Below are 27,306 nucleotides of genomic sequence, written 5' to 3' on the forward strand. Positions count from 1 at the left end.
TACACCTGGACTGTGCCGGGACCGTGTCAGGACTGTACCAAGGCTCTACCGGATCCATGCTTGGACCGGACCGAGACCGGGACAGTACCGGACCCCGCCCCGCGGTCACGCCCGGGCTCGGTGCGGTGTTGTCCCGCTCCCATTCCCGGGAGTCCCCGTTCCCGGGGCCGGGCGGGGCGGCCGCTGTCCCCGCCCCGGGGCGCTCCCGCCGCTTCCTGCGGGCACGGCCGGGACGGGGCGGGACGGGACGGGTCGGGGCGGCGGCGGTAGCGGAGCGCGGTGAGTCCGGTCCGGGCGGGAACGGGACACGGCCGTGGGGTCAGCGGGAGGGGAGCCGGGGGTCCCCGCCGGGAGGGGGCGGTCCCGAGGGTCCCCGGCCGCGGGAGTCTCCCGGTGGGGCAGGATCCGGGGGTCCCGGTGCTGCAGGAGCCGTTGCATCCCGGTGAAGAGGGAGCCGAGGGGCCCGGTAGAATGGGAGTAGTCGCATCCCAGTGGAGTGGGATTCCTGGGTTCCGGTGGGGCGGGAGCCCGTGCATTCCCGCGCGACAGGATTTGTAGGTCCCGGTGGAGCAGGATCCGTGGTCCTGGTGGGGCAGGAGCCGTTGCATCCCGGTGGAGCAGGATCCACGGGCCCTGGTTAGGCAGGATTCGTGAGTCCAGGGATGCCCGGAGTGAAGCAGGAGCTGGGAGTCCCCACGAAGGGGGAGTTGGGGATACTGGGGTCCCCGAGGGGCAGGGAACAGCAGGACCTTGGGGTGCTGGCAGACCCCCAGGACAGGCATCCAGAGAAATTTGGGATGTCCCCAAGCCGAGCCGGGGGTGTAGGACAGGCTGTGGCATGTGGGGTGACCCTGGACAGGGGTCCCAGTGGGAGGTGGGGGTGTCCTGCGCCCCTCCTTCGGGATTAGGCGGCGCGACGCCATGGGCGCCGGGCACTAAGAGGCTTTGTCAGCCCCGCGGCTCGGTGCCGCCTTGTCCCGGGAATGCCGTGACACGGGGATCCCCGCGGTGCCGAGCCCCCCGAGTCCCCGCGGGCGGGAGCGCCGGCGCCCAGCCCGTGCCCGCCGGGCAGCGGCGGTGCCAGCCGGGGCCGGGAGCGACGGCCGCGGCAGCTGCGCCGGAGCCGGCGGCGACCTCCCCGCTCCCAAGGCCGCTGGGATTCTGGAAAATGCCTGGAAATGGTGAACCGCCTGCCCTTATATGGCTCCGGCGGGCTGGCGCGCCGCGGCCCCTCTCCCGGCCCGCCGTGCTGTGCCGGGATCCTGGGAAAACGCCGTGGGCTGTGCCTCGCGCCCCAACTCCCGCGCTGGAATGTGCAACGGGGCCGGCGATCCCACGGTGGGAGAAAATCCCACCTCCCTCCCGCCGGCCCGGCACCACAAACCCGGCGCCTGCCTCAGTTTCCCCCACCGGGGAGTTTTGGGGACACACCAGAGCCCCCCGTTCGGCACTCTAGGGATATCGCCCGTCCTCTGTGGCGGGGTTGGGGAGGGTCGGGGGCGTGAAGGTCGCAGCTAATTCCCCCGGGGCAGGCGGGAGCGGCAGGGCTCTGGGCGGCCGCGTGCCCACCGAGGTGACACCGGGGGGAGGGGGGTAAGAGGATCAACCCCCCCGCTCACCGGGGCGGGCTGACGGTGGCCGACGGGCCCAGGAGAGTGGCCGCGGTCCCCGTGACGTGAGACCGGTGCCTTAATCACGGTGTTGTGAGCGGATTAGGATGGCCGGGGGTGGCCTTCGGGGACGAGCTGCGGTAGCCACAAATCCCCGCCCGGGTGTTAGGTGGGGGAGCCCCCGTCTGGTCCCTCCGTGCCACCTGGGGGTCTTCTTTTGTCCCCCCGGCAGGGTGGGACAAGGGTCGGACGCTGCCCAGAGGGATGCTGGGGGTCTACTGTCTCTGGTGAAACCGGCTGGGTGCCCCGCCGTGGTCGAGGTGACCCTGGGAGAGGGTGCCCCAAGCCTGTAGGGGTGAGGAATTTGGGGGCTGGGGGAGCTGCTCTCCCAACCACCCAGGTCTGGGGTGCCCAGGAAGTGCCCCATGGCACGGTTGGGTGTGCCGGTACCCGGGGTTCCGGGCTGTGGCACCACTGGGGACATGGGCCCGAACCCCACTTGGGAGGCACCGCGGTGGCGTTTTGGGGGGCTCCCGGCGTGCTCGGGGAAGCCCCGGGGAGGGCGGTGGCTGGATGGCGGCCACGCGGCACGGTGGGTGTGGGGAAGCGGCGGCGGGAACCGGCCTGACCGGTTCGGTGCCGGCACCGGGGGTGCCGGGGGGCTCGGGCGGCCACGCCGCCGGCGCGGCACGTGGCCCTGCTCAAGGTCACTGTCCCCAGGGCCACCCGCCGCGGTGACCGGGCTCAGTGTCCTCGACACTCCCACACGCTTTGCCACTGGCCGCTGTTTTCTGGCCGTCCCAACCGTGTTTATGGCACTGAGCGGTTTCGGCGGCGCGGGAGGATCCCGGTGGCACCGGTGGTCCGGAAGGGCGAGCCGGAGCTGAGCTCACCTGGAAGGTGTCCCGCGGGCGCGGCGGTGACGCACGGCCCCGGTGGGTGGGGGCAGAGGCGCTCGTCGCACCCGGTCCCGGCGCGGTCCCCGGGTCTGGCATGGGAAGGGGCAGGACTCTCAAATCTCAGCATTGGTGGGCTGTGCAGAGACTTTGTACCCAGGGACTTTTGGGGTCGGGGGATGCCAGCACCCCTTGGCATAGAGAGTTTGGCCATCAGGACTCTTCGTCAGGATGAACTCCCTTGGTGCCACACACCCCCCGTATTTGTGGGCTCTCCGCACCCCCTAACCCACCGTTCTCCCCGCAGAGCCGCCCTGTGCCCCACTGGTGCCGGGGGATGCCGGGATGCCGGTGCCAGCGTGCCCGCAGCGCCCTGCCCTGAGTCCCGAGCCCGGCTGTGCCATGGAGGATCCGCCCGGCGCCAGGACCGAGCCGTGGGCCGAGGGGCTCCATAACGCCAACAACAACGCGTCCCCGGGGGGGTGGCCCGGTGCCCGCAGTGGGCACCCCCTGGAAGCTTTCGGGAGTCCCGGGGCCAAGCCCAGCTACCTGGACCGCGTGGTGCAGGAGATCGTGGAGTCAGAGCGCACCTACGCCCGGGACCTGCGCAGCATCGTGGAGGTGGGTGCCAGGGGGCACACGGGGGCACACCCCTAGACATGGTGTGGGGTCTAGGGGTGCAATGGTGCCACCGTGGGTGCCCGGCAGGGTTACCTGGGCAAGATCATCGATGCGGAGGAGCCGGTGCTGCGACCGGAGCAGGTCAGCGCGCTCTTCGGGAACATCGAGGACATCTACGAGCTCAGCAGGTGGGGGAGCAGGTGCCACTGGGAGGTGACAGGGGTAACCCTGTCCTGTGGGTGTGTTGGAGGCTGTGGTCACCCTGTCCTCTCTGTGCCCCCCAGCACCCTCCTGCAAAACCTGGAGAGCTGCGCCAATGACCCCGTGGCTGTGGCCGTGTGCTTCGTCACCCGGGTAAGGGCACAGGGAGCCTTGTGGGGACACCAGGGGGGACACGTGGTCATACCAGGCTCTCACTGTGTTCCCCTTACCTGCAGAGCCAGGAATTTGCCATCTACACCCAGTACTGCAACAACTACCCCAGGTGGGTTGGGGGCACAGCTGGGTGAGCAGGGAGGTGGGCAGGGGGCACACGGGTGGGCAAGGGTGGGCAGGGATCTGAGCCCCCTCCCTGCCCGCAGCTCGGTGGCGGCACTGACCGAGTGCATGAGGAGCAAGGTCCAGGCACGGTTCCTGCGGGAATGCCAGGAGCGTCTGCGCCACGCGCTGCCCCTTGGGGCCTACCTGCTTAAGCCTGTCCAGAGGATCCTCAAGTACCACCTGCTGCTCCAGGTGAGCGTCTGCCACCCAGCGTGGCACAGCATGGGCACCTGGCACAGCTGGAGAGACACAGGGAGGGGCTGTGGGCAGCTGGCCTAGCCTGGCTACCAGGGGTGGTACAGGGACACGGCTTGGGTGCCTAGAGCAGTCCAGGCACCTGGCATGGCACATTCCCATGTCCTGATGCCACGTGCTGTGCCCAGGAGATCGCCAGGCACTTTGAGCACAAGGCAGGGGATGACTACGAGCTGGTGCTGGAGGCCATCGACACCATGACCTGCGTGGCCTGGTACATCAATGACATGAAGCGCAAGCACGAGCACGCCATCCGCCAGCAGGTGGGCACCAGGGGATGCCAGGAGGACACCACAGGGGTGGTGGGTGGCACCAGGTGACACAAGATGGGCACTGTGGCAGGGGTGCTGATGCGCCTATGTCTGTGCAGGAGATCCAGTCGCTGCTGCTGGGCTGGAAGGGGCCAGACCTGACGAGCTACGGGGAGCTGGTGCTGGAGGGCACATTTCGGACACAGCGGGTGCGCCACGACCGTGCCCTCTTCCTCTTCGACAAGGCCCTGCTGATCACCAAGCGCCGTGGGGACCACTATGTCTACAAGAGCCACATCCCGGTGCGGGATGAGGACAGGAGACTGTGAGGGTGACGGGGTGGGGGAACCCACTGGGTGGCAGGGACTCCTGTGGATGGCCGGGATGGAGGGACAGGGTGGGTGTCAGGAGCCCCAGTGAGTGCTGGGGTTGGGGGAACTGGGGAATGCTGGGAACAGGGGAGCCCAGTGAGTGCCAGGGACCCCCATGGGTGCTGGGGTGGGAATCAGGGATGCTGATGCCTCTCCCGGCAGTGCTCGTCGCTGATGCTGATTGAGAGCACCAGGGACTCGCTGTGCTTCAGCCTGGCACACTACAAGCACGGCAAGCAGCAGCACAGCCTGCAGGTAGGGGGGCATGGGGTGGGAGCACCCTTGGGACACCCAGGAACCCCCTGCCTGACCTCACCACCCTCCCTGTGCCCCTCAGGCCAAGAGCGTGGAGGAGAAGCGCATGTGGACTCACCACATCAAGCGGCTGATCCTGGAGAACCACCATGCCACCATCCCCCAAAAGGTGAGGTTGGTGGGGTGGGCACCTCAGTGACACCAGGGACCTCCTGGCACAGCAAGGGGAGGCAGCTGTACCCCACCTTTGCTCCATTTCTCTTCGTGCTCCCTCCACCCAGGCTAAGGAAGCCATCCTGGAGATGGATCTGTTCTGTAAGTGCCACAAGTGCCCTATCATTCCCTCTCTGCCCTACTGCTACCCCCCATTTTCCCTGGTGTCACTCCCTGTCCCCACAGATCCCCCACGCCTGCCCCGCTGCAGCCCTGAGCGCCTGAAGAAGAGCTGGTCCTGCCAGCCCCTGGGTGACGCTGCCACCGAGCCACTCCAGGGACGCCGGCAGTCTGGTGAGAGCCACGTGTCACCAGTGTCCCTCCTGTCCCATGTGTTCCCTCCGTCACCCCTTCAGGGCCCAGCTGTGGCTGGGTGACACCAATGCCCGTATGGAGGGTGGCACTGGGTGCTGATGGTGCCCTGTCCCTGTTCCCACAGAGCCCTTCCAGCACCAGGGGCACACGGAGATGCTGCTGGAGCGGCTGCAGGGACATGGGGGGCGCAGGCAGTCGGGTGTGGACAACGGACGGGATCAGGGGGCTCGGGGTGCTGAGGAGTTGGGGGACAGGGGGGTGATGCCACCGTCATCTCCCCTCCCCCCAGAGCCCACCAAGCACAACCTGTGGCACCCGGGCGAGCAAGGTGAGCTGGCACGACCATGGCACCGGTGTGGCGGGCAGAGGGGTGGTTGGGGGCCATGGGGGGAATTTTGGGTGCTCCCTCCACTAATCTCTGCTTTTCTCTATCCCGGCTGGCAGGGCTGAAGGTAAGGCCAGGTGTGGTGGGTTGGGGTGCCCAGTCCCTCCAGCCCTGGCACGGGGTGCTGAGCCTGGCGCTCACCCCCACACAGAACACCAGCAGCGACGGGGCACTCCTGGAAATGGGGGAACCACACCAGCACCCCAGAGCCTGGGCAGCGGTTGAGAGCATGGTGGCAGAGGAAGAGGAGGAGGAGGAAGAGGAGCCTTTGGGCAAGGACTGCCAGGAGGAGCTGCCAGGGTCCAGGGATCTGCTGTTGGAGCCCCAGAAGGAGCAGGTACCTACACCAGCCCTTCAAACCCCAGGGAGGGCACGCAGAGCATCCCAAATTGCTTCTGGGGAACTCCCACATCACTCCTGGGGTACCCCGCCCCACTACCAGGACATCCCACTCCAGTCCAGGGCACACCCCATGTTGCTCTCAGTGCCCTCTCCCAGGGCCCCATGGCTTGGCTGGGATTTAACCTGCTCGGAGCAGCTGGGTGAGCCCCCCCCAGCTCATGACTCCCCACATTTGTCTTGCCCAGGTTGGGGAACAACCATGGGTGCTGGAGGGACCCAAGCGGCCGAGCAGCTGGGGGCCAGGGAGCTGTGAGAAGGTCAGTGCGACCCCCCGGCCCCCACCCGGGAGCGCCCAGGGACCCAGCACCCACACCCCTAACAGCAGTGCTGGGGAGCACCCCAAGGTCCCCAAATCCCCGTCCCTGGTGGGGACCCTGGCGCTGCCCAGTGGGGACAGGGAACCGGAGCACGCTGCGGAGGATTTGCAGGTGTTGAGCAGTGAGGAGGAGGAAGAGGAGGAGGGGGAAGGAGACGCCAGCATCCTGCCGCCCTCAGTGCTGGACCAGGCCAGTGTCATCGCTGAGCGGTTCGGCGGTGGCAGCAGCTTGTCCCGAAGGAGCAGCCTGGCGCTGGAGGGGACCCTGGGACGCACCCCCAGCCATGGTGGCAGCACCCTCAGCCTGGATGGGGGCCCCCCACTCGAATCTGCGGAGCCCAGGGAGTCCCGCAGTGCCATCCCCTCTCCCGAGCCCTTCATCAGAGCCCGCCGGGAATCGTTGCTCTCCAACCGGGACCGCCTGCTCCTCGACAAGATCAAGAGCTACTACGGCCATGCCGAGCACCGCGATGCCGGCTTCGGGGTGCGCCGCCGCGAGAGCCTCTCCTTCATCCCCAAGGGGCTGGTGCGGAGCTCCGTGTGCCGCCTCAATGGGCTCCCGCGGCCCCCCGAGAGCCCTGAGCCCCCCACCCAGCCCGAGGCACCAGAGCTGTGCCAGGAGAACGGGGCGCAGCCCCCCGAGCCGCTGCTCATCCTGGAGGAGGATGATGTGGGCACCGCGGTGTCACCCCAAGGGCCACCCCCGCAGCTGCTGCTGACACCCCCTCACCTGGGCACCAAGGTGTACCAGCTGGCGCGGCAGTACAGCCTCCGCATCAAGAGCCGCCGCGCCGGCACCCGCCGCCCCCCGCTGACGCCGCAGGAGGACGGGGACCCCACCCCCAGCACCCCTTCGCTGGCTGTGCCGCAGGACGAGGCGCTGGTGGCATCCCCGTCCCCACGCGGCCCCCGCAGCCCCTCGAGCCCTGTGGGTGCCGAACCCTTCACCTGGCCCGATGTGCAGGAGCTCCGTGCCCGTTTCGGTGCCCCGCGGCCGCCGCTGGTGAGCCGCAGCCGCTCGGCGCCCGAAGGTCCCAGCCGCGGTGGGCGCCCGGCCGGGAAGGAGCGGGGCGGTGCCCGGAGCCGCAGCGCTGAGACCAACGGGGGCTCCAACACCCCGAGCCCGGCGCCAGCGCGGTACAGCAGTGACGGGGCGCTGTGGGTGGCTGCCGAAGCCCCTCTGGGCCCGGGGCAGCGGGTGCTGGTGCTGGAGCGGCTGCCGGAGCCCCCGGCCTACGTGCAGATCCGCTCGCCCACCACGCGGGAGAAGATCTGCCTGAAGGCGGTGGTGGAGCGCTGCAAAGCCTACCAGGCGTCCGAGGAGTACCGGCGGCGCTGCCCCGAGACCCCCGGCAGCCCCGAGCCGCTGCGCCACGGCCTCGTCAGGGACCTGCGGCAGAAGTTTCAGACCCTCGACGCTGCCAGCTAGGGGCAGGAACGGGTAGAACGGGTGTCCCGTGGACTCCCAGGGAAGGAGCACCCCATGGACCCCCAACCTTCCTGGGAGAAGGGGCACCACATGGACCTCAATTCTAGTTGGAAGAAGGGTCACCCCATGCATCCTCAACCTTCCTGGGAGAAGGGGCACCAAATGGACCTTCAACTTACCTGGAAGAAGGGGCACCCCATGGCCCTCCAGGCTGTTTGGAAAAAGGAACCCTTTGGGAACTCCCAGTCTGCCCAGGAGAAGGGTCACCCCCATGGATCCTCAGCCCTCTTGAAAGAAGGAGCACCCCATGGACCCTCAGCTTGTCCAGGAGAAGGGGCACCCCATGGACCCCGATGTACCTGGAAGGAGGGGCCCCCCCATGGCCCCCCAGCCCACAGGAAAAGGGTCACCCCATGGACTCCCCGAACTCACCTGGCAGAAGGAGCACCCTGGGGACTCCCAACCTGCTCTGGACAAGGGACACCCCCGGTTTTCTCTGCCCACAGGACCTGGGGCACCCCAAGAACCCACTACAAGTACCAGCAGCCCCTCATGTTCCGCAGGCACCCAGCACTGCACCCCACTTGCTTTCACATCTTTATTAGAAAAAAAAACCCCAAACTGAACCCAAAGTTCCTCTGTGGTCTCCACCCCCCCCCCTCCCCCAAGGTGTCTCGGCCCAGCTGTGGGGTGCAGGGGGCCCCCCCACCCCGGCTGGGGGGGGCAGGGGATGGGGGGTGCCAGAGAGGGGCCCCCATGGGCTGACGCTCTTTGGTTGGTGCCCGCGGGGGCCAGGGGGTCCCCCCTCTGCACCCACGCGCTGTGGTGGGGGGGGTTTATGGCTCTGGGGGGCACCCACGCGCCCCCCGTGCGGGTGCTGGGGGGGGTCCATGCACACCTGTGGGGCGCACACCTGTGCCGTGCGTGCGGAGGGGGGCCGGGGGTGCACCTGCATGCGGGGACACACGTGTGCAGACGTGTGCGTGCAGGGACACGTATGGGCACGGGGGGCACACGCCTGGGGGGCGCCTGCGGCAGCCTCCACGCAGGGGTGTGCCTGAAGCGTGTAAATGTATGTATATATATAAATACAAATATATATATATACACTGTGCACACGGACACGTGTGCTCGTGGCAGGGGGGTGGGGGGCTCCTGCCCACGCGTGACCCCCGCGTGCCCCTCTGGACTTGGTGGCGCCTGTACAGGCACCGCACACGCGTCTCCTTACACACGCGTGGCCCCGCTGGCGTGACATGGGGTGTCATTCCCCCCCCCTCGCCATCCAGGGGGTTTATTTCTTTTTCGGGAAGAAGCTGAAGCGTTTCTCCTTGTCCTTGCGGGGCAGGGGGGCTTCAGGGGGGGCCGGGGGTATGGGCAGGGGGAGGCTCTGCACCTTCCCGCGGCTGCCGCGACACTCTGTGATGGCCGCGCTCAGCCCCTGCAGCCAGGCCTGCAGCTCCTCCTGTGGGCACGGGGGTCGTTAGGGGGGGCTTCCCTGGCCCCCCAACAGAGTCCCAGCCAAACCCAGGGCCCCCGGGTGATGCCAGTTGCTTCAAGTCTTCCGCAGGCACCCATGTCCCCTCAGGCACTGCCAGCCTCTCACTGTGTCCTCATGGCACCCCTGGCCATGCCCTGCCCCTCTGAGCAAGGCTGGCCACTGCTGACTACATCCGCCAGCCATCCCCGTGTACCCCAGTCACTGCTGGCCACCACCATGTCCCCATGACAACTACAGCCACCCCATATACCCCTGGGCACCACATTGGTGTCCCCCTGGGAACAACCAGCCACCCTGTGTCCCTCTGGGCCTCTCTGACCACCCATGTGCCCTTGGGCACTGCTGACCACCACCACATTCCCCAGCCACCCCGTGCCCCCTGGAATCCACTAGCCACCCTGTGTCCCCCCGGGCCACCCCTCACCTCATCTTTGCCATGGAAAAGCCACTCGCTGCCATTGCTGAGCCTAGGGACAGAGCACAGACACCAGTGCCACGCATGCCCTCTGTGCCACCCCGCAAGGCACCACACCCTCACCTGAGCTTGAAGACGTGTTTCTTCTTCTTGTAGCCCGCGGGCACCTCGCAGCGGGCGTCCCACAGCCCCAGGGGCTCCTCGCCCTGGCACGGCAGCCCCAGCGCGCGGCTCTTGGCGTCCTTGAAGAAGGCGAGCTGGCCGCCCCGCAGGACGCAGTACCGCGTGCTCCATGACCTGCACCAGCACCGTGTCACCCTGGGGACACCGCCCCGCCAGGGACACCGCGCTCGCCGCTGCCGTGCCTACCGGTTGGACGCGCGCTTGGTGGCCGCCTCCAGGTCGTGCTTGCGGCCGAGGTAGCCCTCCAGCTGGATGCTGCTGACACGGGCGGGCAGCGTGGCCGGCTCCTCCGGCTCCTCCCGCGGTGGCCGTGGGGTCGGTGACACCGGCTCCTCGTCACCTGTCCTCGGTGCCAGCTGTTGCAAGGCAACAGCACGGTTACGCGGCAGTGTCACCCACCCACTGCCACTGAGACCTGCGGCAAGGTGTCGTGCCTTCCCAGGTTGCTGTCACCAGTGGGTCATAGACCTCAGTCTGGTGGCCTGGGGGTAGGTCACCCCCAGGTCTCCGGACCAGTGACATCACCAGCTCCAAAATGTGGGAACTGGTGTCTACTGGGAGGGCCCCAGTGAGTGGCTGGATGCCAATGACCCCACCAGTTCTGATAGGTGAGAACTGGTGACTGCTGGGAGGATGGCTCAGCATCCCCTTCCCAGATGTGATCCCCCACTGAGTGTCTGGGATCCCGCAGTGAGTCCAGCCCTGGGACCCTCCATGCAGTGCCAGTGACCCCACCAGATGCAGTGTGTGGGAACTGATGGCTATTGGGAAGACCCCAGTGAGCATCTGGGACATGATCCAGCCCTGGCACTCAGTGTGGTGTCAGTGTGTGTGTGTGTGTCCATGTGTCCAGCTCCAGTGTGCAGGAATTGGTGGCTACTGGGAGGACCCCAGTGAGCAGCTAGGACATGGTTCAGCCCTAGGACCCCCAGATCTCAGTGCCAGTGACCCCACCAGCTCCAGTATGTGGGAACTGGTGGGTACTGGGAAGACCCCAGCAATCAGCTGGGACCCTCAGCACAGTGCCAGTGAAGCCACCAGCTCCAGTACACAAAACTGGTGGCTACTGGGAGGACACTAGTGAGAGGCTGGGACATGAGCCAGCCCTGGCAGCACCCAGTCTTGGTGCCAGTGTCTCCTCAGATTTGGAGTGATGAAGGCTAGATGAGCAGTCCTGGGAGCCACCTCAGTGTTGTCGTCAGCCCAGGGGACATGGGGACAGTGAGAAGTCTGGTTGGGGACCGTGGCATCAGTGCCATCATCTCAAGGCATCAGTGGTGCCTGACGAAGGGGATGCCTATCCAGCTGGTTGCCACAGGAGGGGCTTGGTCAGGCCCCCTGTCCCCAAGGAGCCAGGAGATGGCCATGTCCCCAGGCAGGCAGTGATCTTGTCCCCAGATGTGTAGTCAGGGTCCTTGTCCCCCAAGCAGGCGAATGTGATCTTGTTCCCGGGGCAGCAGGAGATGTCCCAGGTAGAGGGGGCTTCTGTCCCCAAGCCGGGAAAAGTGTCTGTGTTCCTGAGCAGGCAAAGACCACCCTGTCCCCAAGGAGCCAGAAGATTCCCATGTCCCCCAGAATGCAGAGCAGGACCCTGTCCCCCAGGAGATGCCCATTTCCCTGAGCCAGCAGAAATGTTCTTGTTCCTAAGCAGCTTCTCCAGAATCCTGTCCCCACAGGGGAGAGTGATCTGGTCCCCAGGGATCCAGAAGATGGCCATGTTCCCGAGCAGGCTGGCAGTAAGCAGAGAGCACTCCTGTCCCCAAGCAGTTGAAAGTGGCCATGTCCCCAAGCAGGCAGAGAGGATCCTGTTCCTGAGCAGCCAGAAGATGTGCATGTCCCTGTGCTGGCAGAAATTATCTTGCCCCAAGGAGCCAGGAGATGCCCATGTCCCCAAGCAGGCAAAAGAGGCAGAAGGGGTTCCTGTCCCCAAGGAGCAAGAGGACATGTCCCTGAGTAGGCTGGCAGTAAGCAGAGAGAGCAACTGTCCCCAGGCTGATGAAAATGGCCATGTCCCCAAGCAGGCAGAGGGGTACACTCTCCCTGAGCAGCCAGAAGATCCCCACATCCCTGATCAGGCACAAATGAACTTGTTCTCGTGTAGGCACTCAAGGATCCTGTCCCTGGGCAGGGGGGAGTGACCTGGTCCCTGAGGAGCCAGGAGATGCCCTTGTCTCTAGGCAGGCAGAAGAGGCAGAAGGAGAGATTCCTGTCCCCAAGCAGGCAGAGCCACAGAGAGCCATCGTGGTGTCCCTGCACAGGCAGAGCACGTGGGAGGAGCAGAGAGCTGGCAGCGAGCACAGGGGCTGGCACACGGTGACAATGCCCTGTGGGCGACGATGCCTGCCTCACAGGGTGACAATGCTGCAGGGTGTAATGATGCCCCACAGGGTGCTGATGCCTGTAGAGTGACAACGGTCCCACAGGGTGACAATGCTCCATACAGTGACTGTGTCTCTTGAGGTGATGATGCTCCACAGGGTGATAATGACCCACAGGGTGAAAATTCCCTGCAGGGTGCTGATGTCCTGCACGGTTCCAGTGATGTCCCGCAGGGTGCTGATGTCCCATACAGCAATGATGTCCCTTGGGGTGACACGGTGGCCCCAGGGCAGACACTCCAACTCGAGCTGCTGCACGGATCCCAGACACACACATACACCACGGGTGCCACTCCCAATGTCACTCCCTTGGGGCAAAGGGGACCTGAAGTACCCCTCTGCCCACCTGGCCTTTTTGGGGTCATTCAACATTTATTCAACACAAGGCAAGGACAAGATGAGGGTTGGGAATACAGGGATCTGTCAACACAGTGAGGTCATGGTCACAGGGGGTGCTAGGAGCTGTGGGACATGCAGGGACACTTTTTTGCATGCAGGGACACATTTTGCATGCAGGGACAACGTTTTGCATGCAGGGACACCTTTTTGGTCGTCGGGGAAGGTAAAAGCTAAACTCAAGAACTGACCGGCTCTGGTCCATCTGTAGTGGGCAGAGAAGTGTCCTGTGTGCTCACATCCTTCTTCTCCTCCTCTTCCTCCTCCTCTGACCTGCACAGGGAGACAGCTGGTCAGCATCCCCATCCTAGACATGATCCCATAGGGATGGGGATGGCTCCCTGTCCCCCTCAAGGGATGAAAACCCTGTCAGGCTTGACCTTCATCTCTCCTCTTCATCAGCATCAATTTATTGCTTGGAAAAGGCAAATTGCTAAAAAGCCCCTTAATGCTACAAAACATCCTTAATGGTTTGAGAAGAGGGATGTGGAAACAGTGTCCCTGGTCACATGGAATGATGGTGGCATTCCTTACCCAGCCTCCAGCTCCCCATCCAGATCCAGGCAGCAGTCGGGAGCTTCGGAGCGTGCCGTCCCGTCCCGCACCAGCCCCTCACGCAGAGACCGCCCGCCAAGGAGCTCCAGCTGCCAGGCAAGGAGTAAAGGTGGTAAGGGATGGGGGGCAGACTGTGCCAGGGCAGGCAGAGGCCTCATCCCAAGCCTTTCTCACCGTTGTCAGCTTCCTGAGGGCAGCAATGCGCTCCTCCCAGGTGGCGGAGGACTTCTCAAAAGCCTCATGTCGCTTCAGCAGCTTCTCCACCGCATCCACCGTCTGCCCGTAGTCGCTGCTGGCCAGGTAGGGCTCCTGAGCCATGAGCCACGACTCGGCCACCGAGGCGTCGCGGGAGAACTGGCACACCTCCAGCACTGTGGGAGGGATGGGCAGTGCTCAGCCCCTGGACCACTGACCCTGCCACCCCCGGCACTGCCACACTCCTCCCCGGCACCCCCAGCGCACTCACGCAGCCGCAGCCGCTCCCAGCGCTGCTCCCACGTCTCCATCATGGCTTTCCTCTTGTCCACCAGCTCCACCAGCTTCGCCTTGATCTGTGAGGGGATGCTGTTAGGGAGTGGCCCAGATGGCATCATCCCCACCACTCCCCATCCCTGATTTCCTCACCTCTGGTGAGTCCTGGTGCTTGCGCTGCAGCAGCTTCTTGCCCAGCTCGATGCAGTCGGTGAAGTTCTTGCCTCGAGCATCCACCTCAGCCTTAATTCCCTGGTGGTATTTCATCAGCAGCTCCACCGAGGAGACATCCCTGAGGACACATAGAGGTGCCAGGGTCAGTGGTGCCATCGGTTCCATGCCCCATCCCGGGTGCCCGCTGGGTCCATCCATACCTGGGTTTCTCCTGTGTCTCAATCTGCCGGACAGTGCTCTCCATCCAGGAGAGCAGATCCCGTGCCATGCTGAAGAAGCGGTGTTTGTCGGCTGTGTCCGTCAGCCGTGCCCGGCGCCCGCTGCACGCTTCCAGCAGCTCCTGCAGCGCTCGGGACACCTCCTGCTCCTTCTCCTGGATTCCAGCCGCCTTCTCCCCAGCATAGGCAGTCTGCAGGCGTGCTGCTGTCTCCCGAAACTGCTGCACCTGCACGAACCACAGAACGGCTTGGGTTGGAAGGGACCTCAAGGACCATTGAGTCCAGCCTCCCACTATGGATAGGGACACCTTCCACCAGACCACAAAGAATGCTGAGTGCTGGCATCCACGCCAGGTTGGAGCCTCACCTGTGCCTCCAGCAGCTGGAGGTCCCTCTCAAAGGCGTTGTGCATGCGGTGGAAAGCCTCCACCGTGCCAGCATCCTCGCCCAGATCCTGGGGCAGTTCCTGGCGCCGGGTGGCGATGAGGGCCAGCAGCTCAGCACCGTCGTAGAAGTATTTATGGAGGTCATGGGAGGCGGCGAGGAGCTGCATGCGGGTGTCAATCAGCTCCAGAAGGTCGGCCCAGCTCTCGTTCAGCCCGTCCTTCCACTCAGCTATGGTGGCTGCCTCGATGTGCCCCGCATCAATGAGGTCCTCAATGGTCAGGTTCACCCGGTCCACGCGCTCCTGCCCCACGCTCCCTGTCTCCCGCGCGAACTCACGAAACTTCTCTCGCAGGAGCTGCATGAAGGGAAGAGAAGAGTCAAGTCACCCCCCTCAAGTCACCCACCAGTACTTACTGCCACACCCATAGCATCATTCTCACCATGACATGGTCCAAGTCCTGCCCCATCTCCGGGGAGGAAGCAACCACATCGCGCTCAGCAATCCACTGCTCCAGCTCTTCCACCTCCCGCTTCAGCTGGAAGAGGTTGGACATGTTCTCCAGGCGCCGGCGGCGCTCCTCGGCCGCCTCCTTCAGCCCCGCGTAGTGCTTGTCCACCTGGCCCTGCAGCCGGATGATCTGCTCCCTGCGCGGCCCCGGCACACAGACACCCAGTTCTCACCCTCGAAAAAATGTCCCCAACCCACCCGTGTTGACATCCGGGGGGGTTGAGGGTGAAGGACCCGCTTTGTGCTCCCCATATCCCTCTCCGACCACCTCCCTGCCCAACTGGAGCAGCTGACACTGCCAGAGCTCCAGCTAAACCCCGCACCCACATGGTTCTGAGGGCACGGGGTTGTCACGAAGGACAGGGGACACGTGGTGTAGCACCTACCCCTCGGGGTGGCCGGCAGAGAGCAGCTGCTGCGCCCTCCCTGCCAGCTCCTTGATGGTTTGTCCATAGTCCTCAATGGAGCGCAGCTGCCGGACATGTCTCTTCAGCATCATCAAGCAGCTCTCCTCATCCTATGGCATGGAAAACATCCATGCCATCAGCACCTGGCATGGCTGGGGGACAGGGACTAGGGTCTAGACTCAGTGCCTGCCCTACGGGAATGTCCTGGTTCCGTCTGGTGCCACAGGAAGCAACAGTGAGCTCAGAGGGGCATGGCATGGAATGGGATGGATGCTGTGATGGCATGGGAACGACACATAAGAGCAGGGCACACCACAGTGTGTCACATGTGGATGATGTTCAGCAGAACAGTGTGGCACCGCCTGGGTCAACACTGGACATCCTAGCAAGGCACGGCCCAGTGCACCACAGACCCCCAAACATGGAGCACCACATGGAATCACTCCTCACCTTTGGTTTCTCCTCGGGTCCCATGAAGAGTTCCTGCTCACTGACCCAGGCCTCGGCCTCGTCAGCATCCAGGTAGTACTGCTGGGCCTCTTCAGCCTCCCGCAGGCGCCGGTGCCGGGCGGCCGCCTCCTCCTGCAGCGTCTCCCACAGCGCCCGCAGCTCCTGCGCCTGTGCCGCCAGCTCCGGGCCCGGCTCCTCGCCGCTCCCCGCTGCCTCTCCCCGGCTCAGCACCTCGCCCAGGCGGGGGGCATGGCCCGCCAGCTCCTTCTGCAGTGTCTGCCGGCAGGAGGGAAGTCACAGTGAGAGTCACCCATGGGATGGATCCCAAGGGACCACCCGGAATGGTGGCTGCAGTACCCAGGCTCACCTCATTCCTCTTGGTCAGGCGCTGCACGCTCGCGAGGTCAGTGCCGTGATCTGTTGATCTCGCCAGGGAAAGCCGCTCCTGCACCCACAGCTGTGGGAAGGAGCACCCACTGAGCCCCCTGCAGCACCCATGGGTACCCCCAGCCCCCCAAGCCCCTGCCACAGCAAGGACACTCACCGTCTCATCCTCCAGATCCCTCCCCAGCTGGTACATGGCCTTGGCAGTCTCCAACTCCTTCCTCTTCCTCTCCAGTGGCTCCAGCAGCTCAAGGACTCGCTGCCGGAGCATCTGCTCCTGCCTCGTGGTATCTGGCACATCCCCAGTACCAGGGGTGCCATGCCACCCCAGTTCCTCCAGCTCCTTCATCCATGTTCTCACTTGCTCTTCCAGTCTCTGGTGGGGCAAATCCATGTGAGTTAGGGATCTGAGCCAAGATGGAGAACCCCAGTCCCATTTGGGAACAAACTCCATCATCTTGGACCTCCCGCCCCTTCCCAAAGGACCCTGTGAGATGCCAGTACCCACCGTCAACCTCTTCAGCAGCAGGTTGGTGGCGGTGAGGTCCTTGACCTTCTCAGCATGGCGCAGCTCCTCCTGCGCCCGCCCCAGCCAGCTCTCCAGCTCCCCGTAGCTCCGGGCGTACAGCGCCGCGCGCTCAGCCTCGAACAGCTGCCGGCCCTTGTCCTCAGCCGCGCCGCGCAGCTCGGCCCAGCGCCGCCGCAGCTCCTGCAGCCGCTGCGCCACCGTCGCGCCGTACTGCGGCTTGCGCCCGGCCAGCTCCGTCCCCTCCTGCGGCAGCAGCACAGAGCGGGGTGGTCACTGCGGCACGGGCACATCTCACCCATGCAGCAGGCTGAGAGCATTCCAGAGTCATGGAACCTCTCAGCACAACGAGTCCAACCATTCCCCCAGAATTGCCAAGGCCACCAGTAACCCATGTCCCCAGATGCCATGTCCACACAGCTTTTAAATCCCGCCAGGCACGGGGATTCTACCACCACTATGGGCAGAATGTGCCAGGGCTGCACAACCCTTTCCCTGAAGAAATTTTTCCTGATACCAAATCAAAATCTCCCCTGTGCAACTTGAGGTTGTTTCCTTTTATCCTTTCCCTTATTTCCTGGGAGAAGAGGCCAACCCCCAACTGGCTGCACCGTCCCATCAAGGAGTTGTAGAGAGCAAGAAGGTCCCCCCTGAGCCTCCTTTTCTCCAGGCCAAGCCTCCCAGCTCCCTCAGCAATTCCTCATGCTCCAGACTCTTCCCCAACTCCATCCCCCCTCTCGATCACAGTGCTGGCACCCACCGCCTCAATCTTTTCCAGCCAGCTCTGGTTGGGTGCCAGCTCAGCCATGAATGCCTGGTGCTTCTGCCACTTGCTGTGGAGACCACGGGCTTCTCCATAGGAGACATCCTGAGCCATCAGCATCTTCTCATCCACCCAGGCATCAAACTGAAGAGAGGGGTGTCAGTGCTCAGCCGGTGGGGACCCCCCAGGGATGCCACCAGCCATGCTGCATTCCTACCTCACGGCAGCTCTGCAGGAAGGTCTGTAGGTCGTGGTTGTCCTGCATCAAACCTGCTGCCTCCTCCACCTTGTCCATGACAGCTCCATGCCTAGCAGGGAACCATGGATGTGCAGCATCAGCCCCGCTGCCCACACACTGCCCACCCATCCACCAGCCCTGTGCTGGACTCACCGCTCCTGGAGACTTCGGCACTTCTCAGAGATCTTCTCAGCAAAGATGTTCTCCTCAGCCACCAGCTTGGTGCCACCAACCACCACCTCTGGGACCTTCTTGGCATTGCTCTCCACACCAGCACGAAAGTTCTGGAAGCGGTGCAGGGCAGCAGCCGAGCCCTCCAGCGTGGAGGGCAGCTCCAGGTGGGACAGCATGTACTCCTGAGGGGCACAGCAAGGGATCAGTGCATGATCACCTGTTTTTGGGATGCCTGTGAGACCCAAAGGACATCGCTTGAGCACCCACCTGCTTGGTGAGGAGGATCTCCGCCTGCTTGGTGTCGCGAAGGAACTCCTGGAAGTTGCGGCACTGGGTGAGGAAGCGATTTCGAGCCTCTGCCATCTTGCCCAGGGCAGTCCAGCCATCCTTCACGCCGCCCAGGCGCTGCCGCAGCCCCTCGTATTCGGCGTCCGTCTGTCCCCCCAGCACCCGCTCCCCCGCCTCCACCAAGGCGGCGAAGGCTCCCGCATGCTCCTCAGCATCGCGCCGGGCCGCTTCGTGCCGCTGCAGCATCTCCTCTGCCTCCCCCAGCGACGCCGGCACCTCATCGACGGCCGCCACGGCTTTCTGAGCGCCGAAGAGCCACGCCTGGAAGTCATCCAGGTCCTGCAGGAAACTCCGGAGCTGCCCGGCTTCCCCCAGGGACGCTGCGCGCTCTGCCAGGGCCGTCTGCAGCTCGTCCCAGGCCGAGGTGGCCATGGCCAGCTTCTGGGCCACCTCGGTGGCCGCCTCGGGCCGCTCCTCGGACAGGCGCTCGGCTTGGGAGCGCAGGGCGGCCAGGCGGTCCTGGGCCACAGCCAGCTCCCGCTCGATGCCGTAGAGCTTGCGCTGGGTGGCCAGGACGCCGGCCAGGTCACGGCCCAGCTCGGCCGTGGCCTCCACTGCTCGGGCTTTGCTCCGCAGCCATTTCTGGGTCTCCTCGGACTCCAGGTTGTAGTTGAGGAGGCGCAGCGCCGAGCCCACCGCCCTCCGGCGCTCTGACACCAGCTCCCGGAACCGGCCCCACCTGCGGGACAGAGGCGAGGGATGGCGGAGAATGCACCGATACCGTGTCACCCGCCTGCCCCGCCACCACCGCCACCACCGGCACCGTACCTCTCGTTGAGCTGGTCCCGGCACTGCCGGACTTGGGGGCTCCGGGGGTGCCCGCTAGCCAGGAGCCCGTCGGCGGCCTGGTTGACCGCGGCGATCTGGGAAGCCACGGTGGCCATGTCTTGCTCCAGCCCGTCCAGCCTGTGGGAACGTCCAGGCTTAGAACGAGCAGCAACTCAGGACAGGGCACGGCAGCACCGCCACGGCGGGGGCTCCTTCCTACCTGCGCTGCGTCACGTCCAGGTCCTCCAGCGCCTGCGGCACCTCCAGCTCCGCCAGCCAGGTCTCCTTGGAGCCCATCCAGAGATGGCAGGCGTCGCTCTCCCCGAAAACAGTGTAGAGGTTCAGGGCATCCTGCAGCTGGCGGCCGCGGCGCTCAGCCAGCGCGGCCGCCTCGGCGTGCAGCTCCCTCAGGGCCGCCAGCCGGCTCTGCGCCTCGGGGCCGGCGCGCAGCTCCGGCGGGAAGCCCTCGGCCTGCTGAGCCAGCCTGTCCAGCTGCTCCCGGGCGGCCGCCAGCTCGTCCAGCAGCTCCTGGTGCTGCCGCAGCAGGACGAGGGTGCGGGATTCATCCTGGCCCAGCTCCTCGGCGGCCGCCCGCCGGCGGGCATCCTGCAGCCCCTCCGCCAACTCCTCCAGCTCGGCCTGGAACTGGAAGAAGCCCTCGGACTCCCGCAGGCCGCGCCGTCGGAACGCCGCCAGCTCTTCCAGCTGCGCCCACAGCGCCCGCACGGCCGCCCCCCGCTCCCGCAGCTGCTCGGCCGCCCGGCCCGCGGCCGCCAGCCCCTCGGCCACCGCCAGCGTCTGCTCCAGCCGCCCGCCCCGGCTCCGCAGCTCGGCCTCGAAGGCAGCGTGCCGGCGCTGGAGCAGCAGCACGCCCGGCAGGTCCTTCCCGAAGTCCAGGGAGGAGTAGAGCTGCTCCTGCTCCTTGATCCAGCTCTCTGCTTCGTCTAGCTCCCACAGGCAGGTCCAGAGGGAGCGGGATTGCTCCAGCAAGGCTCTCCTCCGCGCCGCCAGTACCTGCAGCTCTCGCCGGCACATCTCCAGGTGGCTCACGCGGTCCCGGATGACTTTGGGGTCACAGGGACGATAGCCTGGGCAGGGAGCAGGGTGAGTGCTCGTCAGGACAGTGTCCTGCTTTCCCTTTGCCACGCCAGGGATGCAGGGATGTCCTGGCACACCTACCCTCAGCGTCAGCAAAGCGGAGGGCGGCAGCGCTGATGGCCCGGGTCTTCTCTGCCTGTATAGCCATGTCGGCCTCCAGCAGACGGTGGGTCTGCAGAAGCTCCTCTGCTTCCAGAAGGTGCTTCCCAGATTCAGGAGATGCCAGTTTCACCTGCAGGAGACCCTCAGCTATTACCCACTGACACCGAAAACTCAGCACCAGCACTCCGACATCTCATCTCCCTCCTTGGTGAGCTCCCATCAACACCTGGTGGGACAAAGATACCTCACCCATGGTGACACTCAATGCCCACAGCTCACCTTGACCTCATCCATCCAGTCGATGCAATGGAGCATCTCCTGGAATAGGTGCTGCAGGGTGAGGTTCATCTCCAGGCGCTGGCGCCGGGCAGCCAGCAGCTCCAGGAGCTGCTCCCAGAGCCGCAGGATGTTGTCCTTCCGCCCGTTGATGCGCTGGATGTCATGGTAGCCCTCCAGCTCCAGTTCCTTGGCCACTGCCTCGATGGCTTGCACCCTCTCCCTGTAGGCAGCTGTGTCTGTCTCAATGGCCTCGTGCTTCTTCTTGGCCGCTTCCACCGCCGCCAGGTCCTGCCCAAAGTTGTCCTGCCCAGCACAATGCCCATGGTAAGGCTCTGGTGAGCTCCCCAGGGCAGAGGGTCCCTGGGATGGGTGGTGCCCCTCCTCACCTGGGCCACCAGGCGCTGGTTCTCGCTCAGCCAGGCCTCCCGCATGGCTGCTTTGCGGTCGAAGCGCCGTGCCAGCTGCTCCAGCTTCTCCTGACGGATCAGCTCGTTGCGCAGCGCCAGCTCCCGCTCATGCTCCGCTTTCTCCAGCTGCTCCCAGGCCTGGGGGAAGGCAGCACTGGACAGGTGGCACATCCTCCATATCCCACATCCTCCCACCCACCCGTGTCTTGTTCTGCTGGTGACCCCCAGGTGGAGGAACACAGCCTGCCATGGGATGGATCAGTCCTGTCCCAGTATGGATCCAGCATGTCCTGGTATTGACCTGAACTGCCTCAAGAGATGGACTTAACCTGCTCTGGGACCCATCCCAGCCTGCCCAAGGACCTGAACTGCTCAGGGCAGTTCTCCAGGTTTCCCCCAGAGTTCAGAGTTCAGAGAACAGAGAGTTCAGTTTCCCCCAGGAGATGGACCTGACCCGACCCCAGGAGACAGCCCCCAGCTACCACAGCAGACGGAGCCCGTACCCGGTTGATGTCAGAGACCAGGCGCCCCTCGTGTGGGGTGTAGACACGCTGGTTGTTGGCCCTCATCCGTGACTGGATGGTGAAGAGCAGCACCTCCAGGTTGCCCTTCTCCTGAAACCTGCCCGAGAGAGAGCTCAGTGTTGCGCACCCTTGGGTGCCCCACACTACCGGGTGAGCATGGGGAGCAGGGGGCTCTTACTTGGGGGGCTTCTCCACGGTGCGGTAGGTGCTGAAGGCTTGCAGCTGGTGCTGCACCCCAGCCAGGGAGTTGGCGAAGCTGCGGCTGTTGAGGGAGGCAATGGTCTGCTCAATCCACGTGAGCAGGTCGGACGCCAGCCCCCCATAGCCCTCAATCATCCGCTCCGTCTCCTTGGCATGCTCGATGACCTGTGGCGGGACCAGGGGTGAGCATGAGGGGCTGGCACCCCAAGAGAACACCCCTGACCACTTCAATGCCATTCCCTACCTTGCCCAGGCGCCGTCCCTCCACCTCTAGCACCTTCATCTTGGAGAAGTAGTGGTAGAAGGCCACCACATAGGTGATGATGGACTTCTCATCGGGGTTCTCCGTGAACACATCTGCCCGGTGCGAGTGAGAGGTGTCACTCCTGACCCAACCTCAACCCACTTCACAGGCCACCACAGCCTCATGAGGTCCCTCCTGTGCCCACCCAGGCCCTCCTTCCATGTATTGGGAACCTCTCTGTGCTCCAGGCTCTGGAGCCTCAGAATGTCACAGGAGAAACTGAGGAAGGAGGACTGGCAGCAATTGCCTCACCTTCGGGGTCGAGGAGAGGGGTGATGCCCAGGTGCCGCTCTGCCACGCTGAACGCATGCTCCAGGTTGTGCCGGGCATTGGATTTGGTAAGGTTTTGGAAGTCAACCAGCTCAGGCCTGGGGACAGAGGGCACGAGACAGCAGTGACACACCTGTGGGACATCTCTCGGTGCCACTCCCACCCCAGTGCCTGCTGCTGTGCCACCTACCTGTGCCTGTGGATGAGGGCATTGAAGGCCAGCCCGTCCTTCCAGCTCGAGGTGAAGTTGGTGACATTCACATGGGGGTACCTGCGATGGGGACAGGGTGTCACTGTCACTCTCTGGACACTCACAGACCCTGACACGGTCACGTGAAGGTCCCACCACCTACCCTGCTGTCTTCATCTGGCACCAGAGCAGCAGTGCATCCCTGGCAGAGCGTGTCTCCCGGCCCTCCTGTGTCTCCACGATGATGTCCTGGATCTGGGGGCCAAAGGACATTCTGGGGTTGGAACAGCAGTTCCATGGAGGATGGCTCCCATCTGGGAATGAGGTGTGGAGCAGAGGGATGCCCTGTCCTCACCTGGAAGCGGAGGATGATGGTCCAGATGAGGCCAAGAACAAGGCGGTGGTTGCCATCCACGATATCGTGGGAGCCCATGTTCTCCAGGTGCACCCGCTGCTCCTTCAGGAACTGCAGCGCCTTGTCCACGTTCTCCAGGCAGTGGATCCGCATCCGGCCCTTGGTGGGCTTGGGCTGGGGCATGACAGTGCTCAGCATGCTCCCTCCCACACCAGGCACCCCAAGCCCTGCCCAGGCACACCCCCACACCCATGCTGCCACCCCAACCCTTGGCCAACACCAAGAGGAATGGTGTAGCATGCCATGGCAGGCCACAGGTCCCAGGGTCTCCAGCTGGATGGGATTCCTACCAGAAGCTCTCCTGACAGCACTTCCAGCAGCTTGATGAGCACCCGTCCATCCCGGAGGTCCATGTAGAGGTCTGAGATGCGGCAGGTGACACGAGCCAGGTGCGAGTTCACCCACTTGGTGAAGGTTTTCTTCTGCACGGCCTCCCGCTCGTCTGGAGGGACAGCGGGCATGGGGTCACCGACGGTGGGGACAACCCAGGTGGGACCGAGGGGACCTGCCACCCACCTGCCAGGGCTTTGATGCGGGAGCGCTCGAAGAGCCGCGCGGAGCTGTTGTCGTTGTCCAGCTCATCGTCGGACGCGTCCCAGCGGACGTTGATGCGGCTGTAGTGCTGCTGCAGCTCCAGCTGCTCGTAGTCATTGGCCGAGGTCATGGTCCCAGTGTGCCCCGGCCCGGTGGCCGTTGGCTACCGGTGAGAGGCCCCTGGGGACAGCGGGACCGTGAGCATCAGTGCGGCCGCGGTGGCTCACTGGCCCCGCGGCACGTGGGGATTTGCGGCTCAGAGCCTCGGGATAAGCTGCTCAGAGGGATTTAGCCTCGCCCCACCCAGGTGTTGGGGGGGCACCTGGCAGCTGCCCTCTCCAGGACCACCGTGCTGAGCCCTGCCGAGCTCTGCTAATGGCTATTTACAGAGCTGAGTCCCCACCCAGGTCCCTCTGCTCAGCTGAAACTCCAGCCCAGGTCCCCAGAGGTGTCCCCCCAATCCTTGGATGCCCCCAGGGAAGTAGCTGCTGCTCACTCCCACCCCGACCCCTGTACCACACAGGGGCTTCACCAGCACTGGTGGCAGAAAGTGGTTGACAGCTGCCGGCAGCGGGGGGCACCCACCCCCGGGGACATTTGAGACACAGATAGGACATGGCTGGTATCTAAAAATGCCTCTGAGCAGCTGTCGGTGGCTGCTGGGGCCCCTGAGGGGTGCGAGGAGATGAGCTGGGGCTCCCTACAGCCAGCAGCATGTCCAGGACCTCTCCTGCAACCCAGAGCTGCCCAGAGCCCTCAGTAGTGGGTGCCAGGGGGAACCCCATGTGCCCCAAATCCCTGCTGTCCCCGTGAGCTGTGACAACCCATGGGCCCCCAGCTCCCCCTCGGATGCCCCGGGCAACCCCCATGTCCCCCCTGGCAGGGTTATCGGGGTGGCCCAGGCTGTGCCACACCCCAACTCTGCACCCTAATCGGGGCACCACAGGCAGGGCCTTGGCTTGGACCTGGAGGCACTGGGAGCGTGCAAGGACATGGAGGAGCGTGCAGGAGTGTGGGCAGCACAGCAAGGACACTCGGGAGCACACCAGAGTGTGCAAGTGCGAGGGAGGGCACGGAGAAGGGTGGCAGAGTGTGTACCTGTGAGCCAGGACACGCAGGGACTTGTCACAGCATCCACATGTGAACGAGGGCATACAGAAGTGTGACAGAGTGCGCCTGTGAGCAAGGACACACAGGGACATGCCAGAGCGTGCACAGGTGAACAAGGACAAGTAGAAATGTGCCAGAGTTTGTATGCCAGAGCAAGGACATGCAGGAACACACCAGAGTGTGCATGGGACACACACGACAGGCACTCGCATGGGTGCAGGGCCATGCAGATGTGTGCCAGAGCAGGCAGGAGGGCAGCCCCTCATGCCATGACTCCGTGCCTCTGCCAGAGCACCCAGCTCGCCCTGGCAGGAAAGCCTTCTGGGATTTTGGGGACAAATCTGGGGATTTTGTCCCCAAAACTTCAGGGACTGCCAGCAGTTTGGGTGTGCTAAGTTGTGTCTGGTCTCTGCAGGAGAGACCAGTTCTGACGGTGCCCCCGACAACACAGCAGCGGGGCCATGGCTGCGAGCATCCAAGGAGGAGAAAGAGGAGGAGGAGGAGGAAGAGGAGGAGGAGGAGATGACGCCGAAGGGAGCCACATCAGGCCCATGGGAGCATTCCGAGCGCGGGCGCTCACCCACCCTTTAAATCTCCCTCCACCACACCGGCGCCTTCCGAGCATCCCTCCCTGCCACAGCCACGCCGCCACCAGCGCCCGCCACCCGGGAATTGTCATTCCTGCCGCTCAGCGTGCGGAAAGCTGGGAATGCCAGCATGCCGGCCTCGCCGCCAGCATCCTGCGGCCATGGCCCGGGCAGCGTCGCCTTCCCCGGCCAGCAGCTCGCCTCGGTGAATCAGCACTTCCCGGTGAGGGGCTGGCACCGTGCCACCACCACGGTCCCCCCACCGAGCATAGAGAATGTCCCCCCACACCCCAAGGGCGGCTGGGGCAGCGTTTGGCACCTGGCACTTATGGCACCCTCAAACCCATTCCCTGGCTCAACCCTCACAGCCACAGCATGCTGCCAGCAAGCCCATTTCCAGTGCACAGAAGAAACTCATCAGAATCCCCCAAAACACCCCAAAATTTTGCCCCATCACTGCCACCCAGAGCCTGGTGTGTCCCTATTGCTCCACTCCACCAAAACACTTTGGATTTGGTATCTCCTCCACGTACACAAGCAGCCCTGCTCCGGTTGGGAAGGGGCAGGATCTGGGGGGCATCCCCCAGCCCCCCAGCAGCCCCCTGCCTGCCGGGCGCGGGGCCAGGCCCAGGAGCAGATGGTCCCTCTCGGCACGGCCGCGCGGCACAGCACGGGGCACCCAGGCATGGAAAGGCACGGCACGGCTCCTCCGGCAGCGCTGCCCTGCCCTGGCCAGGGCTCCCCAGCCACACTCCCACCCGCCAGCAGAATTTGGGCTTCCCCAGGGCCACATGCCGGCCGTGCCAGGACTGTCCCATGTCACCCAAGCCGGTGACACGCACACGTGCTGACACTCCACAGACATTTTTGGCTATAAATAGGCCTCCCCTGCGCACGGCGCTAGCTGAGCCCCAGTCCCTTCTTGGGAGCTGCCCCCCCCTGCACCCCAAAACCACCAGAGAGTGCCCCAAAACCACATGACAGCTATCAAATACCCCGTGGGGGGCCATGCTGGCACCCAGCAGGGTTTTCTGGGTCTCCTGTGCTTGCCACTGTCTTTCAGGGCACCCCAATCTCCTGGTTTGGGAGCTGGAGATTTATAAAGGGAAAAGCTGGGAAATCAGGCCTGGGGGACCCCTGGGTCATTGGGGTGAGGGTAAGAATTCCCCCAGCCCAATGCCCACTCGTGAGCATCCTCCTGGCACAGGACAAGGGGGACCAAGGGCATGGCACCCCAAAAACCCTTCCCAGTAACCCTCCAGTTAGCCCAGTTGCTAAAAACTGGGGGACAAAGTGGGTTGGGTGATGTTTCCCACCAAGACCCTCAGGACTCGGCTTTTCCACCGTGTCCCAACAGTGCTGGGAGCACCAAGGACTAGTGTGGGGAGCCCTCCAGGGGATGGCGCCCCAGGAAAAGTGTCCCCAGGGTGTCCCCACACTGTCCCCGGGCTGTCCACAGGGTGTCCCTAGAAAGTCACCGCCACTCGCCCGCCCCGTCCTTCCCGAGAGCAGCCCCGAGGGACACGGGATGACAGCAGACCCCCCGCCGCGGGCGAAAAGGGGGCTCAGGCTCCCCGGAGGGCTCTTCACCCTCGCCACCAAACTTTCCTCCGTGCCCACCGTCCCCCCCACCAGTTCCGCGCCCGGTGTTCGGTGCCGCACCCCCCCCCCCACCCCGGTATCCCCGGGGCGGGCAGCGCCTGCCGGTGCCCCCCCCCGCATGTCCCCCGGGAGCGGCGCCTCCCGCTGTCCCCCGGTCCCTCCCGTGCTCCCCGGAGCGGCGCATCCCGGTGCCGCGGGGTCTCTCTCACCTGCGCGGGGCGGCGGGCGGGCGAGCGGCGGCGGCGGCGGCGGGGCCGGTGCGGGAGCGGGGCGGGGGGAGCGGAGCCGCCCTGCACCGCGATATAAATAACATTATCTGGGCGCGCAGGGACATTCCTACCCGGAGCCGGCGGCGCTGCCCGGCCCCGATAGCCCCGCTCCCCCCGAGAGGGCCGGGCCGAGCCGACCGGGCGGGCGGGGACGGGGATGGGCGCAGGGACGGGGACGGGGACGGGCCGCCCGCCCCGCAATGCAGCACAGCGGCGCCCCCCGGCCGCCAGCGCCACCGGCACCGGCAGCAGCACCAGCAGCACCGACACCGGCAGCACCGGCAGCGGCAGCACCGACACCGGCAGCATCC

At 64.9% G+C, this 27,306-nt stretch overlaps 2 protein-coding genes across 3 annotated transcripts; one reads left to right on the forward strand and one right to left on the reverse strand.

The window, feature by feature from the left end:
- The first annotated feature begins 234 nt into the window (after positions 1 to 234).
- On the forward strand, positions 235 to 7,874 carry PLEKHG3 (pleckstrin homology and RhoGEF domain containing G3). Its single transcript, XM_058026802.1, has 16 exons — positions 235 to 279; positions 2,814 to 3,127; positions 3,215 to 3,315; positions 3,412 to 3,481; positions 3,565 to 3,611; positions 3,709 to 3,859; positions 4,051 to 4,185; positions 4,293 to 4,475; positions 4,707 to 4,799; positions 4,882 to 4,968; positions 5,081 to 5,114; positions 5,199 to 5,306; positions 5,452 to 5,655; positions 5,772 to 5,779; positions 5,864 to 6,049; positions 6,300 to 7,874. The coding sequence occupies exons 2-16, from the start codon at positions 2,852 to 2,854 to the stop codon at positions 7,857 to 7,859; spliced, it is 3,243 nt and encodes a 1,080-aa protein (XP_057882785.1). The 5' UTR covers positions 235 to 279; positions 2,814 to 2,851; the 3' UTR covers positions 7,860 to 7,874.
- Positions 7,875 to 8,454: 580 nt separating this feature from the next.
- SPTB (spectrin beta, erythrocytic) lies at positions 8,455 to 26,950 on the reverse strand. 2 transcript variants are annotated; one of them, XM_058026033.1, is made up of 36 exons: positions 26,936 to 26,950; positions 23,410 to 23,607; positions 23,184 to 23,335; positions 22,834 to 23,007; positions 22,642 to 22,733; positions 22,479 to 22,559; positions 22,271 to 22,386; positions 21,959 to 22,071; positions 21,692 to 21,879; positions 21,493 to 21,610; positions 20,969 to 21,127; positions 20,583 to 20,885; positions 20,283 to 20,433; positions 19,324 to 20,191; positions 19,104 to 19,241; positions 18,255 to 19,014; positions 17,967 to 18,169; positions 17,793 to 17,883; positions 17,573 to 17,719; positions 16,795 to 17,058; positions 16,447 to 16,662; positions 16,270 to 16,359; positions 15,903 to 16,178; positions 15,432 to 15,562; positions 14,978 to 15,182; positions 14,518 to 14,892; positions 14,133 to 14,377; positions 13,912 to 14,050; positions 13,754 to 13,838; positions 13,462 to 13,658; positions 13,267 to 13,376; positions 12,924 to 13,005; positions 10,145 to 10,314; positions 9,899 to 10,072; positions 9,785 to 9,827; positions 8,455 to 9,324 (listed from the first exon to the last, which is right to left on the reverse strand). In XM_058026033.1, exons 2-36 carry the CDS (start codon positions 23,555 to 23,557, stop codon positions 9,154 to 9,156), a joined length of 6,975 nt encoding a protein of 2,324 aa, XP_057882016.1. In that variant the 5' UTR covers positions 23,558 to 23,607; positions 26,936 to 26,950; the 3' UTR covers positions 8,455 to 9,153. The 2 variants fall into 2 exon arrangements, with proteins under 2 accessions (XP_057882016.1, XP_057882015.1); XM_058026032.1 differs by lacking the exon at positions 26,936 to 26,950 and adding an exon at positions 24,526 to 24,571 and having other exon boundaries at positions 8,456 to 9,324.
- Positions 26,951 to 27,306: the final 356 nt, after the last annotated feature.

The sequence above is a fragment of the Melospiza georgiana genome, chromosome 6 (assembly GCF_028018845.1).
Source record: "Melospiza georgiana isolate bMelGeo1 chromosome 6, bMelGeo1.pri, whole genome shotgun sequence".
In the NCBI taxonomy this organism is placed as follows: domain Eukaryota; kingdom Metazoa; phylum Chordata; class Aves; order Passeriformes; family Passerellidae; genus Melospiza; species Melospiza georgiana.

Coding starts and splice junctions, on each gene's coding strand:
- PLEKHG3 (XM_058026802.1), top strand. CDS start 2,852: ATGCCGGTGCCAGCGTGCCCGCAGCGCCCTGCCCTGAGTCCCGAGCCC. Junction 3,860..4,050: donor AGTACCACCTGCTGCTCCAG/GTGAGCGTCTGC, acceptor TGCTGTGCCCAG/GAGATCGCCAGGCACTTTGA. Junction 4,186..4,292: donor AGCACGCCATCCGCCAGCAG/GTGGGCACCAGG, acceptor ATGTCTGTGCAG/GAGATCCAGTCGCTGCTGCT.
- SPTB (XM_058026033.1), bottom strand. CDS start 23,557: ATGACCTCGGCCAATGACTACGAGCAGCTGGAGCTGCAGCAGCACTAC. Junction 13,659..13,753: donor CTGGGAGCGGCTGCGGCTGC/GTGAGTGCGCTG, acceptor TCCCTCCCACAG/TGCTGGAGGTGTGCCAGTTC. Junction 9,325..9,784: donor TTTTCCATGGCAAAGATGAG/GTGAGGGGTGGC, acceptor CCGTGCCCACAG/GAGGAGCTGCAGGCCTGGCT.